This window comes from Anomalospiza imberbis, chromosome Z (assembly GCF_031753505.1).
Source record: "Anomalospiza imberbis isolate Cuckoo-Finch-1a 21T00152 chromosome Z, ASM3175350v1, whole genome shotgun sequence".
In the NCBI taxonomy this organism is placed as follows: Eukaryota; Metazoa; Chordata; class Aves; order Passeriformes; family Viduidae; genus Anomalospiza; species Anomalospiza imberbis.
In genome coordinates, this window is record NC_089721.1 from 68613256 (window position 1) to 68633775 (window position 20520).

Sequence of the window (20520 nt, forward strand, 5' to 3'; positions counted from 1 at the left end):
AGACAGTTGGACTGGGTGATCTTGAAGGTCTTTTCCAACCTTGATAATTTCCTGACTCTTTAGTTACAGCTGATCACTGGTGTAGTTGTAGTCTTGTATGGTACAATGCAATGCAGGGGCTGATATTGTACTATACTGGGCTTTTGGTCTTAATTTGAAATTAATGAATAGGCAATGAGTGGACCATAATTTATGGCCGAACATTTTGAGAAAAGGAAGCTTTAGGGTGCAACTCTTCTACCTTTACCACAGTTCTGTGTGAAATACCTGTTTTAATCCTGGTATCCAATAGTTATTTGATATGTTCTAGCACCTATTACTTGGTGGGTCCTCCCCATTAAAATAAAATTCAGCATTTCTTTATATGAAATATCATATTATATATATATGGTGCCTGCAACACATACTTGAGATGCATAGAACATATGAACTGGTAAGATTAGGCCTTCAACTATGTTTTGTGAAATTGTCAAAACATCTAATATATTACTATATTGCAGAATATTTACAGCAAAAATTGCAGAAGTAGGTTCTGCTGGTACCAAACTGACACCACTAATTCCTGGAGGCTAGAGTCTGCATGCCTCTCACGGTTAGCTGTTAACTACATAAATCTGTAATGGGAAATTACTGTTAATATTGAAATGAATAAGTACATTACAGTGTCTATTTACTGGGAATATGACAGCAACTCAGTTGAACTGACACTTCCTAGGTGATCCTGCCTTGGCAGGGTGAGCTGGATTAGATGATCTTCAGAGATTCTTTCCAACCTTAGCAGTTCTGTGATTCAGTGATTCAAAATACTTGGGTTTTTTGCCATCTGAGACACATTTGTTACTTAGTTCTGTTGTTGTTAAATAAAAAAAAAAAGTGGTCTTATTTCAAAGGTGTAAGTGCAATAATTTTTCTCTCAAAATCAACAGCACAACCATCCAAAACAGCTATATAAAAACTGAAGCCATTCAGATATGTTTGTAACAAGAAAACAAATTTATTGATTTTAAAAGACAAGACACAATTTCGTTTTGAAAAACACAAGAAAGCTAGCCTGAGTTCAAGTCTGAAATATTCAGAAAAATCCTACTGTCTTTAGTATGTTCCAGTCATTTTTTTATACAACACACTAAAAGTTAATATATATTTTTATAATTATAAAAGGTCCCCAGTTATTGTACAGTACACAATACAAATTGCCAACAAACTATTATTTAGCTCCTGCCAGTTTTGAGAGGACATTATATACTAAAAGATTTAGCATTTGTCACAAAAATCACATCAGGAAATACGTATTTACAAAATCAAATACATTATACAAAAAAAATCACGTTCGTCTGTAAAGATGTCTTCTTTAAATAATTAAAAAGTATATTCAACTGTAGCCCAAAAACTGGAAAAGAACATTACATTATCTCACACATACAATCTACAAAAGGTTGCTTACCTCATTTACATAATATATTCAGTCAACTGGAAAATAAGAATTTGAATATGTCCTAGTGTTATGATGTTTCTGTGCTGTGGGACTGGATAATGTAATCTGCCACTTACTAAGTGAAATTTAAATGATGGCACTTAAAAAAAAAAAGCAGTATAAAATAAATGCAACAAGGGAAGTTTCCTAGAAGGTAAGAAAGCCCTGAGTGATGATAAAATTACTGATTGGTAGCTCTAGAATTAACCTAATTAAAGTTTACCACCTCAGGCACAATTTTCCAAGTTTTTGAAAGGCACTCAAAGTTTCTTCAACAGCCTCATTGGTTTTTAACTGTAAATCCAAATTTTCAGTGGGTATGAGTGGAAATGGGCAACTTGCTTTGGTACAAAGTGATATTTTCCCAACATATTTTAAGTTGCTTAACTGGGTTACTTTAAGATGGGTATTTAATGTTTAAATACAAGGCAGTCACTTTAATATTTTATGGAAGGAAACTTTACTTGGGAACCCCATTAAACATTCTTTGTGTAAAAAGCATTTGCTGGTATCAGTGAGTCAAAAAGAATTGAACTGAGTTCCAGTTAAAACCCAATCCATTCAAGGTTCTTCCTCTGAAGTCTAAATTCCTCCTAAAAAGACATTTATTATTTCAGAGTCAAATTAATCTAGAAGTGAAAATTCCTGTAAGATGTTTGCACCATAACCAAGAAAGTGCTTAAGAACATACGAAGAACATCTTCCTGAATAAGTGTTAAATGAGGCTCATTTGATGCCCATAGGCTTTTTCTGGGCCTTGTTTTCTACAGTGCATTTCAGCCTTAATGAGCAATCTCCAAGAACAATTCTTACCAAATATTAAACTACTCAGGGCTTCCAACCCAAAATGCCAATTTATTTTTTCAACAGGAAAAGAAGAAAATAAAACAAGAATTAAAATGATAATTTTCAAACTAAGGCATATTTTACTTCAAACAAACACTAGGCAGTCACTTTGTAAGTGGCTTTTACTATTTCTTAGTTAAACTGGTAAATTAAACTCAGGTCTACTGGCACATAAAATCACTAGCAGCAATGATCAAGGCATGCAAACTCAGAAGCATTTACAGTAAATTATGAATAAAAAAAGTTGTTAAATTAAACCCTTTGAGTATTGCATTTAAGTTAATTAATTATGCATTAATTTGCATTAACTGACTAAAATTGTTTACAACTTACTTGCACTATACTACTGACGTAATTCCCTTAAATAACTTTAAATTATACCCTTTTTCTTTTCCCTCAGCTAGACTTAAATAAGTACAGCTGCTTTAGTGTTTGCTGACTGATATTGCAAGAAACCAGTAGAAAATGTACTGTATTCTCACTTAGTAAGGTGGCATCAGTGTCTCTAAGTTAAAAGAATCCTTACTTGCTGCTACACTTGTTCCCTTGTTCCTGTAAGCAGTAATTTTAAGAACAAAGGGGCTTTTAAAATTTTTTGCTCGTGCAATTTCTAGGTTGCATTTAAAATTCTGACATTCAAAAAGGGCCATCCAAACTGCACCCTTGTATGTGAAATTTAATTAAATACCTTCATCTTCTAGCTAGTCATTATTGCAGTGACTGAGTTTTAAAAGGAATATTAACATAATTGTGCACTTTTTGTTCCTGTTTCTCACAAACACTGCCAAAAATTTCAATACAAACACATCAAATATTCTGCAAAATTTATTATTACTAAACCTTCTTTTTATCCTAAAGATTACTCTTTTACAGTATCAGAGTATTCCAATACTAATCTATCTCAAGAAATTTTCAAAATAGCTGAATATATTTTCTAAACCTTTATCTTTGTCCTAGGGTGACGTTATGATGCTAGTATCCCCAATCGTGTGTTCTGTTTATGCTGGATATTATATTCTGTGCCTTCAAGACGGGCTCTGAGAGTGAAGGCGGGGAGAAGAAGGAGTGCCATTATCAGCCTGCATTCACTCCTCCACTCCCCCACAGTCTGCTGGAACACAGAATTCCACTGTGTTGTCTGGGCATAGACAGGGCAGAACACAACGCTCCTTTGCTTTTTAGTTAGTTTAACTAGCTGAGGCAGTCCAAGTGTTCCCTGGACTGTTTTTCTTTCCCTTCTCATGGATCCGTTCAAACCTGCTACGGACTGGGACCCGCGGAAACACCAAGAGCTCGCACTTTGTGGCCTACCAGGGCCTACTGTGGGCAGCAGCAGCCTTTCCCAGTGCCGGAGGGACTGATAACAGAGTGACCACCCCCAGAGAGACTTTCTGAATTTGTCATCTCTTCAGAGCGACATAAATGAGTTTTGTCATCTGGTGTTGCTCATTTTTTGTGCTGGGGAGTGCTTTGCCTGTTAAATAAACAGGTTTTTTTTCCACTTCTCTCTGAAGAAATTCTTCCCGAACTGACTGGGGGGAGGGGCCATGTGGGTTTGCTTTCTGGGGGGGTCCTTTTTGGAGGTTTTCTCCCAAATTTGCCCTAAACCAGGATAAATAATTGGCGCCCAACATGGGACTCGAGAGAGTAGAAAAAACCCTGTTCTAACTGTATTTTGGTTGCAATTATTCTGTGTTGGTATAGAGCAGTTAGTAGCCATGTAGTTTGAATTCATAAGGTCTCTTGAGGTGGGGGTGTGCATGTATTTCTGGTCCCTAGGTTTTTTTGAGGTCTTAATACCTCTACAGTCCCTAGGTTTATTTTCTTATCCAGAAAGAGCTCCGGTATTGCCCCTAATACGTAGTTTTTGCAGCAGAGGGGAACTGACTAGAATAGCTATCGGGCTGGGCTTGGTTGTAATGGCTTGCAGGAGGTTTATAAAGGTGCTGGAGTCTGTTCCAGGAATGTATGGTTCATAGTTATGGTTGTGCACCCAGTTTGTTAGAGGAGGCACAGGGGATGAGGCCTTTCAGCCTTTACTTTCCTTCTTCTCTCCTGAATCTGTTACATGCCTAATGGAGAATGTTCAGTTTCCCCTGAATGTTAAAGAGACCATCTTTCTGGTATTTAATCTGGTAAGCTTCCGCTATACAGTCTGCAGTTTCTCTAGAGTGAAGGCTGAGATTTCTACAGGGGCTGATGAGACCCCTGACCCAGGAGTAGACCCAGCTGTGGAAAATCCTGGGTGGTGTGGGAAATGGGAGGATATGGGCCAAATCCAGAAGGAATTTTATGACCCTATAGTCTGGGACTTTCCACGCCAACCCAGGTGGGGTTCTGAGGTGAGGAAATACCTGAAAGAGAAGTGCCATGAAGACCCTAAGGAAAAAAAGATCATTGCAATAAGCTGGGCCCTGGCCTATGCTTATTGCACCCTGCTAGATACTGGTCGGCAGCAGATAGAGGCAGGGGGGCAGGGAGATAAACCAGCAGCTACCCCAATCACTCAGGCTGCAGCCAACACCCCAGTTAAGAAACCAGTAGCTAAACCAGACAATAACCCTCAACCAATGGCTGTTGCTACTAGCACGAGAAGCAGAAAGTGCACAGACAAGACCGATTAACCAGTGGATGATGATGATGATGATGATGATGATGAAGATGATGATGAGGATGCAGGAGGAGGACCCTCAACGCTTCCTGACATAAAATCAGGAGTCAAAGCAACTGGCACAAGATCAGAAGCCAATATTGAATCCTTTTCCCTGAAGGACCTTCGTGGCCTAAGGAAGGATTACACTTGACGACCTGATGAGTCTATAATTGGTTAGTCCGTCTTTGGGATGCCGCAGGTGAGGCTACAGTCCTGGACGGCACTGAAGTGAGGCATTTGGGATCCCTGTCACATGATCCTGTCATCGACCAAGGAATGATGAGGGGGGGCTAACCCTCACAGCCTCTGGGCACGGGTCCTGGAAAGTGTAGCACAAAGATACCTGTGTGCAGATGATCTCTATATGTACCCAGTGGAAGACTATTGAACAAGGGATCCAATGCCTGAGAGAAATGGCAGTGGCAGAGATTATCTTCTCAGATGACATAACAACTAGGAATCCAGACTTGGTACCATTGTACATCTGTGATGTGGCAAAGAAGCTCCAAGCACATGCAGATGCTGTACATGGCCCAACACATGCCAGAATTGCAGCAGTGGAAACACGTCTGCAGAAATTAGAGGATAAGATAGAGGAGAATCATAAGAAGCTCAGGAAGGAGATTAAAGAAGACCTTCTTCAAATCTCAGCAGTACAAATTAAGAGGCCCTGGTATGCAACGCAGATGTTCCCCAAATGGGGAGAGAAGGTACACCCCACGAGCTGAGCTGTGGTTCTTCCTGCATAATTGTGGAGAAAACATGAGGAGATGGGATGGATAATCTACTGCTGCTCTGGCACAACGGGTGCATGAATTTAAGGAAGGCAAGACTCCGAGAGGAAGTTCCACTAAAAGGAAAGAAGCTCCAGTTGCCTGAAGCCGAACAGCCAGGTATGATGATGATGATGGTATTTTTGATCCCCTTGAAGGCACCTCCAAGACATATGCCCAAGGAAAGAAGGATAACCAGGCTTAGAGGGGCCCTGCCTCTAGCCAGGTAGAGGCTAGGGAAAGCGTGTTTTTTGGACTGTGTGGATTCGTTGGCCTGGCACATCTGAACCACAAGAATATAAAGCTTTGATTGACACTGGTGTGCAGTGGACATTAGTCCCATCGAGACATGTGGGGGCAGAACCTGTCTCCATCACTGGCGTGACAGGGGGATCAGAGGACTTTACCTTGGTGGAAGCTGAGGTGAGCCTGACTGGAAATGAGTGTTAGAAACATCCTCTTGTGACTGGCCCAGAGGCCCCATGCATTTTGGGTATAGATTACCTCCAAAGTGGGTATTTCAAAGACCCAAAAGGACTCAGGTAGGCATTTGAGATAGTGGGTGTAGTGACAGAGGGCGTCCAGCAATTGAACACCTTGCCTGGAATGTCTGAGAATCCAACTACAGCAGGACTTCTGAAGGGAGAAGAGCAACAGGTACCAATTGCCACTTCAACAGTGCATCACCAACAGTATAGAACAATTTGAGATGCTGTGGTTCCCATCCATAAGATAATGCGAGAGTTTGAGAGCCGAGGGGTGGTCAGCAAAACCCACTCACCCTTCAACAGCCCCATCTGGCCTGTGCCTAAATCTGAAGGAGAATGGAGATTGACAGTGGACTACTGTGCATTGAATGAAGTGACTCCACCATTGAGCGCTGCTGTACCAGGCATGTTGGAGCTCCAGTACAAGCTGGAGTCCAAGGCAATGAAGTGGTATGCCACTATCGATACTGCCAATGCATTTTTCTCCATTCCTCTGGCAGCAGAATGCAGGTCTCAGTTTGCCTCTAGGTGGAGGGGCATGCAGTACACCTGAAACCGACAGCCCCAGGAGTAGAAGCACAGTCCTGCCATCTGCCATGGACTGATCCAGACTGCACTAGAAAAGAGTGAGGCTCCAGAACCATCTGCAGTGTATCGATGACATCATTGTATGGGGGAACACAGCAGCAGAAGTGTTTGAGAAAGGAGAGAAAATAATCCAAATTCTCCTGGAAGCTGGTTTCACCATCAAAAAGACCAAAGTTAAGGGACCAGATCGTGAGATCCAGTTCCTGGGAGTCCAGAGGCAAGATGGACAGTGTCAGATTCCTACGGATGTCATTAGCAAGATCACAGCTATGTCTCCACCAACCATCAAGAAGGAAACACAAGCTTTCCTAGGCACCATAGGTTTTTGGAGAATGCACATTCCCAAGTATAGCCAGATTGTGAGCCCTCTCTACCTGGTCACCTTGCAAGAAGAATGAGTTCCACTGGGGCCCTGAACAGCAACAAGCCTTTGCCCAGATCAAGCAGGAGATTGCTCATGCAGTAGCCCTTGGCCCAGTCAGGACAGGACCAGATGTGAAGGACGTGCTCTACTCTGCAGCCGGGAGCCATGGTCTGTCCTGGAGCCTTTGGAAGAAGGTGCCTGGTGAGACTCGAGGCCGACCATTAGGATTTTGGAGTTGGAGCTACAGAGGGTCTGAAGCTAACTACATCCCAACAGAGAAGGAAATCTTGGCTGCTTATGAAGGAGTCCAAGCCACCTCGGAGGTGACTGGTACAGAAGCACAACTTCTCCTGGCACCCCGACTGCCGGTGCTGGGGTGGATGTTCAAAGGCAAGGTTCCCTCCACCCACCATGCTACCAGTGCACATGGAGCAAATGGATTGCTCGCATCACGCAGCATGCCCATATTGGTAAACTGAATCACCCTGGGATTTTGGAAATACTTACAAATTGGCCCAAAGGTGAAAGTTTTGGTGTCACAGATGAAGCACAAGAGCCAGTGACATGGGCTGAAGAAGCTCCACCATATAACCAACTACCACCAGAGGAAACACGCTACGCTCCTTTCACTGACGGTTCCTGTCGTATCGTAGGAATGAATCAGACGTGGAAAGCAGCCGTATGGAGCCCCACACAGCAGGTCGCAGAGGCAACTAAAGGAGAAGGTGGATCAAGTCAACTTGCTGAAATCAAAGCTGTTCAACTGGCCCTGGACATTGCAGAAAACGAGAAGTGGCCAAAGCTCTACCTCTACACTGATTGATGGATGGTAGCCAATGCTCTGTGGGGATGGCTGGAGAGGTGGAAAGAAGCCACCTGGCAGCGTAGAGGAAAACCAGTTTGGGCTGTTGAAGAGTGGAAAGACATTGCTACCTGGGTAGAGAAACTACCTGTGAAAGTCCACCACATAGATGCCCAAGTCTCCAGGAGGAGAGCTAATGAGGAGCACCAAAACAATCAGCAGGTAGATCAGGCTGCAAAGATAGGGGTGTCAAAGATAGACCTTGATTGGGAACACAAGGGAGAGTTATTCCTAGCTCGATGGGCCCATGATGCCTCAGGCCATCAGGGTAGAGATGCCACCTATAAGTGGGCACGAGACCGAGTGGTGGATCTAACCATGGACAGTATTTCTCAGGTTATCCATGACTGTGAGATGTGTGCTGCCATCAAGCAGGCCAAGCGAGTGAAGCCCCTGTGGTATGGTGGGCAGTGGTCCAAGTACAGGTATGGGGGGGCCTGGCAGATCGACTACATCACACTGCCCCAGACATGCCAAGGCAAGTGCTATGTGCTGACCATGGTAGAAGCCACCACAGGATGGTTGGAAACCTACCCTGTGTCTCCTGCTACAGCCTGTAATGCCATCCTGGGACTTGAAAAGCAGGTCCTTTGGAGGCATGGTACCCCTGAGAGGATTGAGTCAGCCAATGGGACTCATTTCAAGAACAGCCTTATCAACACCTGGGCTAGGGAACATGGCATTGATGGGGGTACCACAACCCCAACCATGCACCAGCTGCAGGCAAAGAGGAGAGGTACAATGTACTGTTAAAAACCCAGTTGAAAGCAATGGGTGGAGGATCATTCAAAAATTGGGAGCAGCATTTAGCAAAGGCCACCTGGTTAGTTAACACCCGAGGTTCCACCAACCGAGCAGGTCCTGCTCAGTCTGAGTCCCTGAATATAGTAGACGGAGATAAAGTCCCAGTGGCACATATCAGAGGTTTGTTAGGGAAGACAGTGTAGATCAATTCTGCCTTGAGTGCAGACAAACCCATTTGTGGGGTTGTCTTTGCTCAGGGACCAGGTTGCACATGGTGGATAATGCAGAGAGATGGAACAACATGATGTGTACCTCAGGGAGACCTGATTGTGGGGTGAGACTCATATGCAAACATCACTGTTTGCAGGATGTTGTTACTGCCATTGTCTGTGCATTAAACCACACAGACATGAAACAGAAGGAAATGTGTAAGTGTCGAAGGTGTGAGCAAGTGAAAGATGGAGTTTTGAGTGAGTAAAATTAAAGTGGGGAATCCTGCAGCTCTGTAGTCTGGGGCCTGGATTCAGTGGTCTGGTGTGGAAATGCGATGGGGACATGATGGGTATTGCTTGTAAATTTTGGTTGGAACAGGTGGAAGTTTTTATGTGAATAAAATGCATGAAGTTTGGTAGTAAGTTGATGATATGGGGATAAGGAGTGGAATGTCCTAGGGTGATGTTATGATGCTAGTATCCCCAATTGTGTGTTCTGTTTATGCTGGATATTATATTCTGTGCCTTCAAGATGGGCTCTGAGAGTGAAGGCGGGGAGAAGAAGGAGTGCCATTATCAGCCTGCATTCACTCGTCTACATTCTGCTGGAACACAGAACTCCACTATGTTGTCTGGGCACGGATGGGACAGGACAGGGCCTTCCTTGCTTTTTAGTTAGTTTAGATAGGTGAGGCAGAGGAATTTTCCCTGGACTGTTTTTCTTTCCATTCTCATGGATCCGTTCAAACCTGCTACGGACTGGGACCCGCGGAAACACCAAGAGCTCGCACTTTGTGGTCTACCAGGGCCTACTGTGGGCAGCAGCAGCCTTTCCCAGTGCCGGAGGGACTGATAACAGAGTGACCACCCCCAGAGAGACTTTCTGAATTTGTCATCTCTTCAGAGCGACATAAATGAGTTTTGTCATCTGGTGTTGCTCATTTTTTGTGCTGGGGAGTGCTTTGCCTGTTAAATAAACAGGTTTTTTTCCACTTCTCTCTGAAGAAATTCTTCCCGAACTGACTGGGGGGAGGAGCTGTGTGGGTTTGCTTTCTGGGGGGGTCCTTTTTGGAGGTTTTCTCCCAGATTTGCCCTAAACCACAACAGTCTTCTAAAGGAATCTTAAAGTAGACAACTTCCTATCTGTAGAATCATGTTTGATTTTCTTTGTATATACACGCAGTTATGAAAACCAGGTAGCTGAAGTACTGTTTTATATTACACAGTACATATAAATGGCAATGAATATTTTGCCTACATCTACTGAGGCCCCTATTAATAAAAAAACATCCCCATACTGTATGCAAGTATTTACTTTAGACATAATTAAAAAAAATTTACAACACTATAAGCTATTTCAAAGTATATGCTCAGTGGAATAATTAAATTATCTAAAAATCTTTGTTGCCATCATGTTACTTACAATGCTCAAAGGGTTAATGCAAAGCATTATATCAAATTAATTTCCTAGTACTAGAACTAAGCACTGTGTGTTTATGCTTCTATTCCAGTTTTTACTGCGAGTGTTAAATCACTAAAAAAATTAGCAGAGATACTAGAATTCCATGTACCAATTTGCTTTAAACCATATACAAAGAGCATGTCCTGTTAGTGTGACAAGGGCCCAATTTTCAGAAATTCATCTTGCTCTCTCAGATTTGTATTTTAAATGCAGAAATTACTGTTGTATACTTATATTGCTAGTAAATCTGGGGTTTTTGTCAGCACATTTATAGCTCTCAGTGGTTGGTTTTGTTTTGTAAAAGCATTTTGAATTAAACTGGATTGCAGTGTATCTCTAACATGGATTTTTTTAAACAGTGCAGATGTCAATTGGTGAGAATGATTTCCTAGGGAAAACAAGATTAAAAAAAAGTGTTTCAGATATTTAAAAAAACCTTGCTTTAAATTAAATTTATATATAGACCTATGTATTCCTGAATGACAGAACTTTATTTTCCTAGTTTTTGAACTAAAGGCAGTAATGCCTTTAAAATCATCATTTTATAGGCAAATAATTTAACATCTATTTTCCAAATTTTTATGGAACGTATTAAAAATGAAGGTGCTTTGAGCATACTACAGTACAAGTAAAAAAAAAAAACTGAAAAAAAGAAAAAATATATTTTAAAACTAATTTACCACAAGAAAGATGAACATGTAACAAAACACTTTAACATATATAAAACTTGAAAATTGGGCCCTGTGCTTTGTAAAGGTAGTTCAACAAGACCTCTTCCCCCACACTGTTCTCTATGCTATTTTGTGCTAATGGGGGAAATGCCTCTAAAATAATTATTCTGGATTCCATTTCAAGATTAGATAAAACACATAAATCATGTCAACTCTCATAATGTCTATCCTGTGGACACATGCTACACCTCTCCATTGCATTAACAACAGACTTCAGAGCTGGTGTGGCAATGCAGCCGCATGCTACACATTACAGAATACACAGTGAGGTATTCGTAACTCTCTACTTCAACAAGTATTAAAACCCAGCTATTAAACAGCAAGAGTGTGCAAAATGTTTTATCTAAGTGTTTGATTGAAACTTCAGTAAGAACAAAAGACCCCAAATCTGTACGTTTACAACACAGTAAGATAGTTCCTCTTAAAAAATCTGGTAAAATCTTTAGAATTTAAGAGTAAGAATACAGACTCCAGTCGGTTTTCTGAACCTGTGAAAGTTCCAATTTGTCTTGATAATTCGTTGTTTTTAGAAGCTATGAAATACATACAACTACTACAGTATTAAAAAAAAAGTTGAATTATTTCACTTTATTTTACTTGTAAACATCTTATAATGCACAATGAAGGGGAGTAAATATTTATCACAGCTTAGTTTTAGCATTTTTGGTGAAGGGTACAGATGTGCTGATTTCTAAGGAAAAATCAGGACACACTGAGTGATATATGTGACAACAAAATCTATAATGAGATTCAGTGCATTTATGAGTTTAGAAATAATGAATATAAATGTCACTTTTACTTTTTACTGAGGCAAAAGCCATCTACTGACATTAGTAGGAATTATGCCTACACAGAATGAAGTGGATGGGTTCACAATTCTGCAAAGGAATTAATTTTTTTTTTTTTGTGCACCAATAATGTTAGGACATTTTAGTTTATGTGCAGCTGTATTTGGAGCATATATAAACTCTAGCAACAAACTTGTTGGCTATAAATACACTTCCATTTTACATGCTCTTCTCCCATTTGGTATATATGACTTGAAAGTAATTTCCAGACACACTAGATAAACCAGAATAAAATAATCCAATTTTTTTTAACACAGTCTTTCCTGTAAGGTTGGTATTTTTGTGTTCTCATTCACGTTTTGGATTTTTTTTTCCTATTAAATTCCACTACTTTAGTGTAGCAAATTCATGTCTGCACAATGAAATGTTTGTGAAGAAAAACTTGAATTCTTTAATGTCAATTAATATGGTCTCTATAAACTGATACTATTTAACCATTAAAATGTAATATCTGGCTGATACACCACAAAATATAGAAATTGAAAACATGCACTGCACTATGTACCTGCTCATTTATTTCTTTTTCGTTTTTAAAATTAAAAGTAGGCAAGGGTTTAGAAAATATATAATCATGCTTGGGACTATGGTCTATCTATTTTGACATTTGAAGTTGGTATTAAAGCTAGTTTTGCTTTCCAAATTCCCAAGCAAATTTTATTTCTATTAAAGTGAAATCCAGCTAGAAACGAGAAAAAATAGGTCTATTGTCATTCTAAGAGGGATATTAAAATTATTTAATAATAAAAAAATCCTTTTATTCTTTTGAAGGCTGTGTAACCTGTCCTTACTTCTTAGGGAATTTGAAAATGACAGGCACACCTTGTTGAATTAATTTAAGAGTTAAGAATAACAAAAAGTACTAAGTCTTAGCTTCAGTTCTGTTTAAGGCACCATGTAATAGCCGAGGTACAATGATCCCTGATGTACATTCTTAAATGGCAATGGTCCATCTAGCCACCTATTCAAATTCTACACAATTGGGAATAGGTACAAGTGAGGTGTGCCAGTTACACTGCCTTGTCTAATTTTTGTAAAAATTTAAATTCACTTTAACAACAAGGAAATGTTTTTGAAAGGAAAATGATGCAGGTTGCTACATTCCTTGCATTCTATAAATCATCTTTTCTAAGAGCAGCAGATTGAACCACTAGTAGGAAAAGACCTGGAATAGTTGAAAGTCATCCAAATGGAATGTTTTCCTGTATGTCCAGTTCAGCATAAGTAGCACATACACTTAAAATTAGCAATAATCAAGTCACTTCTTTTTTAGCTTCAGTTTCTAACAACTACAGTGCCACTGAACAATCAAAAGCATCTGTTCAGTGGCCTCACAAATAGAATCAGTAGTCTTCAAAAAAGAGGAACTGGTATGCAAATAATATCTGAAAGTGTTGATTTTAAATGAAGCTTGCATTGTTTACATCATGTTCAGATAATTAGGTACATTTTTGCCATACAGATTACCACATTCTGATACAATTCTGTCTTTTAAATAGCTTCTTCCTCACAGGAAGAAACTAGGAGATCTTCTCAACCCTCCAGCATTATTACAAAAAATCCCCCTGAATACTCACAATTTTATCAAAATAGTGTCTTCTCGTAGTACGATGAAAAGCACCTTTTATAACAAATTTGATACATCTGCTGTCAAATAAGTATGCCTCCAGTGTAAATCAAAGAAAATAGTTCTTTTGATATTTCACAGAAGTGCATCTAATTAAAAACCTATCTATATGAAATCAGCACAATAACTAATAATTAACATTAAAATATTTTTAAAACTATGAAAAAAAATTAAATTATTATAAGAGGACAAAACATTAACATTAAGCTTTGCAAAAATCTTCTTTGCATTTGATACAAAGAAACCTCTTCATATTGAGTGGCCAAAGTAAAATGATTTCGTTTACAAAATTTTTTTTGTTTCTAAACAGACCTGGCAAAATACGTACACCCATTCCATTTAACAACTCCAACAAAATAATGATCAGAACAGTTACATTTGACAACAGTCAACCTTCGGACTTATTAATTTTTTTTTCTTTTTCGTATTAAACCTAAACAGCTAATGCAATGGGGTGTGTGTTAGAGGCCAGGGGAAGTTTCACATTAGACTGCAGTATATGTATTTCCAGTAGCACTGCATTGTCTGATAGTCTGAGTAGTTGCAACAATGTGCTCATTATGAATTGGGTTCAGGAGGTTCTGCTGTACTCCACTCTCAAGCACTGGCTGCATGCAGCCCACCTGGAATGCCTGGTTTATCTCAGTTTTCTCCCTCTTAGCTTGTGGCTCTCCGCTTTCATCCAACTCTTCATCTATTTCACTTTCAACTTCGCTGCCCTCATCTGCACAAACAAACCAGCATGTAACTACCACAAAGGAAGAAGTTTCTAAGACAAAGCTTTTTATTTTGTAAGTAATAGTTGAACTACAGAGGGCAATCTGATAAAGCACAAACTGAAAATTAATGGAAGTCAACTGTTATCTCAAATAGATAAATAGATTCAGGTTTGATCACTTGAGCTACATACTTTTGATGTGGGAAAAAAGCCTGCAATCTCAAAAGGTCTAACAAACAATGTAACTTCATATTGGAAAATACCTCATTTCCTAAACATGATGACCAAGAGTTGTTACTTTTAGGTACAGATAGGGAAACTGAGGCGAGGAGAGTTGTGGTCATTTGACCCCAAATTTTGACAAATATTCTTATAGTCACTAGTTGAGCTCTGAGGCCAAAACACCCCAAATCACTCAAGGAGTCAGTATAAGAATGCATGTCAAAATAGGGCATGAAGAGAATTTAAGGAACTAATTTCTCCCTGACTACTTGCATACAATTCTGCTTCTTGACTTAGCAAGACATTTAAATATCCATAAACAACTCTTGTCTTTCTTGCCACAGCTGTTACCCTCCTGCATCCTATTAGATAAAACAAAATTTGCATAAAAATTGAAATATTTTTCTGTGACAAGAATAAACATCTTCAAAATATTCTTATTTTAAAACAAACCTACAATATTCCAGTCATTATTACATGCAGCATAGTACATACTATTGTACTTTATCAATGTATCTATACAGCATATACATGCACTTTAAAGGATAATCCAGCTCTAAATTCTGTTTGACTGTGTTTTTAAAACATAAGGATTTATTTTGTTTAGAGACACATTAGCTCTAAACAGAATCATACCCTGGAGATACTAAAATGCTTACCTTTATCCATATTTCCAGGGGACACAGCATTTAAATCACCAAACTGCAAAATAAACAATTAAAAAATGGACACAGTCTTAAGCAAATGTGGACTTAGAATATCCATGATGTAGGAAATATGTGCTCCACTGGTTTGATGCATTCATTCAAATGCACGATCTTAGCTGCAGCCATATCCATAGCAGAGCAATTTCCCATTCCATTTCAGTCTTGTGCTTATTAAGACAATTATCACTAAGTAAACCCTCAAAAATTAGAAAGGAGAAGTACAACCTTTTTTAAAGATTGCTTCCTCAGGGCCTTTGTTGTTTGAAGTGAGCTATTTCTGTTTTATAAAGTCATAAATTATAATGGATATTCATTCTGAACTGCCAATATTATAACAAAAGGCTCTCTTTAACATTTCCCAGGCACCATTTTATTTGTGCTGGAGCAAAAATGAAGTATGTCAAAGTGTTGTTAATCTACCTGTAAGGCAGATGAAAAGCACTGCTGAGAAAGAGTTTATAACCTGTTAACTGATTTACATCAAAATCCTGAGCTTTTAAAAGAAGCCGCATATAAGTTAGAAACCTTCTTCCCTTTCCTTCCTCCTTTTCTCTTGTGTGAAATTTGGATGAGTAAAATACCACCAGTGGATACCAAATGAAAAGCACATTGTTTAGATAGATACACTTCTAGTATAAATGATACCAGTCTTTTCCAGAAGAATTTTGCCAATACCCATGTCCAAGGGTGGAAGAAGAGGAAGGGTGAAGTATGAGAATGCTTTTCACAGCTGCAACCAGTTTATACTGTTTTACAGTGCTTGTTGGACTGTAATCTTCCTCATTTTATTTCAGCCATTGAATACACAGAAACATAAGAAGACATGCATTTAATGTATTACTTCTATTCTGCCCCTCATCTCCAAAAATTTTGCAATACTTACTTCCTCATAGTATTTCCATATTCAGTCTCGTAAACTTTTTAGACGGCCCTATGCTACATTTATGTCTTTATCATATAAAGTCTACTGAGACAACAAGAATGTTGTAACTGCATACTTGTGTAGGATTTTCTGCAAATATAAGGCAAGAAATCTAAGAGCATCAATAGTGATGGTGGGTATTTATACTAAGTAGAAAAATTATTTCATTTTTCTGAAACATGTCATGACACATGATGTAAAATAATTTGACAAAGCAAGCTGAGACACTTTCCAACTTCTCTTGGAGTATATAATCTCTTTATAATATTTAATAAGCCTAGCAATATATCTTGTGGGAAAAATGACAACTCAACTAACAAAATTACCTGCAATTTATAGATAACATGGAACATGATAGAGTGACTTGCAAGTGTAAAAATATAACAAATCTGTCTTATTAACAATTTAGCATATTTTCAAATATATCCATTTTCCACCACCTTGAAGCATTATTCTTTGGAAACAGTTCACGCTTTCCTTAGTGTCTCCCTCAAAATAAAAGGTCAGATGAACTACTGAAAAGAAGAGGGATAAGAGAAACTTTGCCTTGCAGATGCCACAGCTGAGTATAAAAAAATAGTTTTGCATTGAGACTCTAGATCTTCCTTATAAGCTAATAGTCTTTGAAACAACTGTATGAAAATCAAATGTGTTGCAAACCTCTATGTATGTCTTCACTGGTATGTGAACAGGTCTGGACAAACCAAAATTCTGCATGTAAACCAGCCTTCTTATGTAAAAGAGGGTATACATTTTGTGTGGGAATTATGTGTGCAAATGCATGTAAACAGATCCACAGAAGTAACATTTTCCTATTACTATGCTATTTTGTATTTTCACATAAAATATTCAGGTCTGATAAAGTGGAAAATAGTTGTAAGTTGATCAATATTTTTCAAACTATGCATATGAATCTGTGTGCAGATTTGTAAAAGAGTAAGTTCATTTAGAAATAACTGATTTTAAGAATTCAATTTTTGTAAATACTCTTACAATGAACTGGTGAAACAAGTTTGAAACCACTGTATATATTTGTGACTCAGTCTATTGCAATAATGCAGAACATCCTACCATTCTACATACACACTTAAAAATGTGCAAAAACACTTTCTCCAATTCATCACTAAATCTATCAATCTAGTCTCTTACATATTATCTTACCTCTCCCATAACTGCAATAGGTGTCTCTCCTGTTGCCTGAGCAACACGATGTTCTACTAAGTAAAACATGTATTCATCGTAAAGCAAGCGAATCAGATGAAAAGAGCCAAAGCTAGCAGCACTGCGCAAGGTTAAATCCCGAATCACCATTGAGCTATTCAAAAATAAAAAATATATGTTTATGTATTGTATGTCACAGCCATTTTAACATTTATCCATGTAGACAGACATTTCACCTGAAAACCAACATTCTCAAAAGTAACATTATCTTCAAATATCTGATTTAAAGGAATGACAAGGAAAGGTCAATCATTTGCTTCTCTCCTTTCTCAGAAGGTACTGTTGAACACCACATAGGAAATAACCAGTCTGGTTTGGTTCCGGTATTGACCTTAGCATAACTACCACTAATTTAAGAAGTGTAAAACTTGAAAGAAACTTTGCTGAAAACATAAACAACTAAAATGGCAAGAAAATTATTTGTTTTTAAAAAAATCTATTGCTTAAATGGTGTCTGTTGTGTCAATCTTTCCAGGGCAATGCTTTTAATTGCCAGAATTTAAAAAGCTTTGAAACTTTAAATTTAAAAACAATAGACTTATTGTGTGTTCATATTATATCTTCGTATCTTCAGCAAGCAGTCACTACAGTCAAGTTCAAAGAACAAGGTTGACTCTGATAATTGTTTCAAATAAGGAGCTAACATGAAATGCTTGTCTTAATATTCTTTCCATGTATTAAAAACAGCTTTTGCCTTTCTTATCCAATAAACATTGATGCCACAATGTTTTAGTAAGTACACTAAAAACAGTGACTTAATAACTGCGTAGTATTTTAACCAAAACAATTCATATGTTTCTCACTCTTGACAAAATTACACCTGCATTCATTTTCAGATGGCCTTTAAAACAATAAAATAGGGTCATTTAAGTCCCTGTTCATTTGCTGATAGCCCCGAGTTCAAGGTTAATAACAGAAATCCTCTGAACAAAACCCCATGTTTTTCATGATGTACCAAGCCACTGTTTGATATTAGATTTGTCAAGTTCATTACAATGCACAATTCAGCAATTAATAGAATAGTTAGAATGTTTTAAAATCTATTAAATACTACCTGTAGAAAGACCATTTTAACAGAAATTGCCGTGCTGCTTTAGGAAAGCTGGGTCTTCCTTCATATGGTTTCAATGCTTGCATCATTACATTATCAAGCCAGGCAGCCCACTGCTCCAGGGTGCTCTGCTGTTGAAGAGTCATCTTGAAATCTGTTTCGAGTCTCTGAACCATGTTGTCATCACACTGGCACACCCAGGAAGCCTGCTCCTGTTACAACACATGGCAGCTCTTGAATTGACAATATATAAGCCAAAGCACACAACGTAATTGTATCTCAAAGGTTAAGCTGCTCAATGGATGAAAGAGACTGGACCCACTTACAAGACAGACTAAGAAGTGGTTTTTATTTTACGCCTATTGTAATTTTGTTGAAAGCAAATAGGTGGGAAAAGCATAGCATGAAAGAACAGACATCAAACAAAGAAATTAAAACAAACAATGTAAACAAAAAAAGTTTCCCGTTTCCCACATTTATTTGTGAGAAAGGGCTTCTACTTTTGTAATTTTTCTATTGAAATACTTATATAGTGTAATTTTTTTCTGGGATTTCAGGCAGGACAAACAGGAAGAAGAGTCAAATGCAGGGAACTAAAGTAATAAAAGATATAGCAAGAAATCAAGTCCAACATTCCTTTTGTTCTGAAGAAGTTAAGCTTAAAGACAAATCCTGTTACATTATCTTATAAAAGAAACTTTGTATGCAAACAAGGATTGTTTGCTGACCCTATGCAGTAACAGACTACACATTACTTAAAGACAACATAAGCTGCACACAAGCAGAGAAACACACTATGCAGCAATCAGCAATTTAGTCAGTGTTACCAAGTTTAAATGAATTTAACTGTTAAATTCAGAAAATGAGAAAAAAATGACAGCTCACTAACTGCAAGCCATTTCCATTGAAATTCTAGTTGTGGTGCCAAGTTAACATCTTATTCACAGACTCTGTCATGTCAACATATTACTGTACTTAATATATTGTATCTTTGGTCAAGAACTCTTGACTAGATTTCTGTTAAGTGTGTTAACAAGTACAATAAAATACTCATTTACAACGAAGAGAAACAGAGAACTACCAGGAATCTGAAACCTTTGACTTTGCTGACCAACAGGACAAAAGTATTTTTCCTCAAGAGAAGCAAAGTATTTTTCCTCAGACAAGCAAAAACATGCAGAGAAATTACACTTGGTAAAAATATCTTGTATATTTAGGTAGAGGCATGTAGGAAAAAAAATACTAATGTATGGGGTTTTAATACATACTAATGTATGTACTAATATACTAATACTAATGTATGGAAATACATCAGTATTAATACTAATGTATGGAAACAGTCTCTACTGAAAATTCTATGCATTTAATAACTTTAAGAGACATTAAGAAGATATGCTACTGAGTTCTAATCCTAAAATATCATTTTTGCTATTAGTAAGACACGATTCATGCTACCCATTCTAAGAAAGTATTTGCTCTACATTTGCATAGAAGTTGGAAGAATATGGGCATTTCAAGAGAGCAAATAGAAACAGGTACTGGTTCTGAGCTCTTATCTTGCTAAAGTACAGGCTGTCGCATTTGGACTGAGTCAGAACATATATGAATGAGCAAAATACTAGCACTTGCCTTTCTTGATAAAATGATGGCTGACAATAATGTTCAAAATCACAGAAGAAGTAACACTTAAAAAACCCCTGCTATTCAAAACTAAATTTTACCTGAACATTGGCAAAATCAACACGGTTGAGATCATTGAGCATCTGGTTGATTTGAGAAGTATTTTGAAGCACAGCACGAGCTGCTTGAGCCAGGTGATTAAGAGATGTGTATCTTCGCAGAGTCTGGGCAAAGGCACTTACAGCGGCAACCTACGATGAAATTTGTTATCTTTAAATATTGTGCTCTGTAGATTAATTCTACAGATTAAATCTTGACTTTCATTTTAATAGTGTATATTAATGAGTCTTCATATTTGAATTATACCATGTAGCAAATCAAATAATATTA

General features: G+C 38.2%; 1 protein-coding gene across 2 annotated transcripts in view; it reads right to left on the reverse strand.

The window, feature by feature from the left end:
- Positions 1 to 972: 972 nt before the first annotated feature.
- Positions 973 to 20520, reverse strand: part of RFX3 (regulatory factor X3) — a 118782-nt gene continuing 99234 nt past the window's right edge. For both annotated transcript variants that reach the window (XM_068176837.1, XM_068176838.1), the window contains 6 exons: positions 20232 to 20381; positions 18514 to 18722; positions 17400 to 17553; positions 15269 to 15311; positions 10107 to 14393; positions 973 to 3266 (listed from right to left, as the gene is read on the reverse strand). In XM_068176837.1, the coding sequence (XP_068032938.1) occupies positions 14155 to 14393; positions 15269 to 15311; positions 17400 to 17553; positions 18514 to 18722; positions 20232 to 20381 (795 nt within the window). In that variant the 3' untranslated portion in view covers positions 973 to 3266; positions 10107 to 14154. The remainder of the gene's footprint in view (positions 3267 to 10106; positions 14394 to 15268; positions 15312 to 17399; positions 17554 to 18513; positions 18723 to 20231; positions 20382 to 20520) is intronic.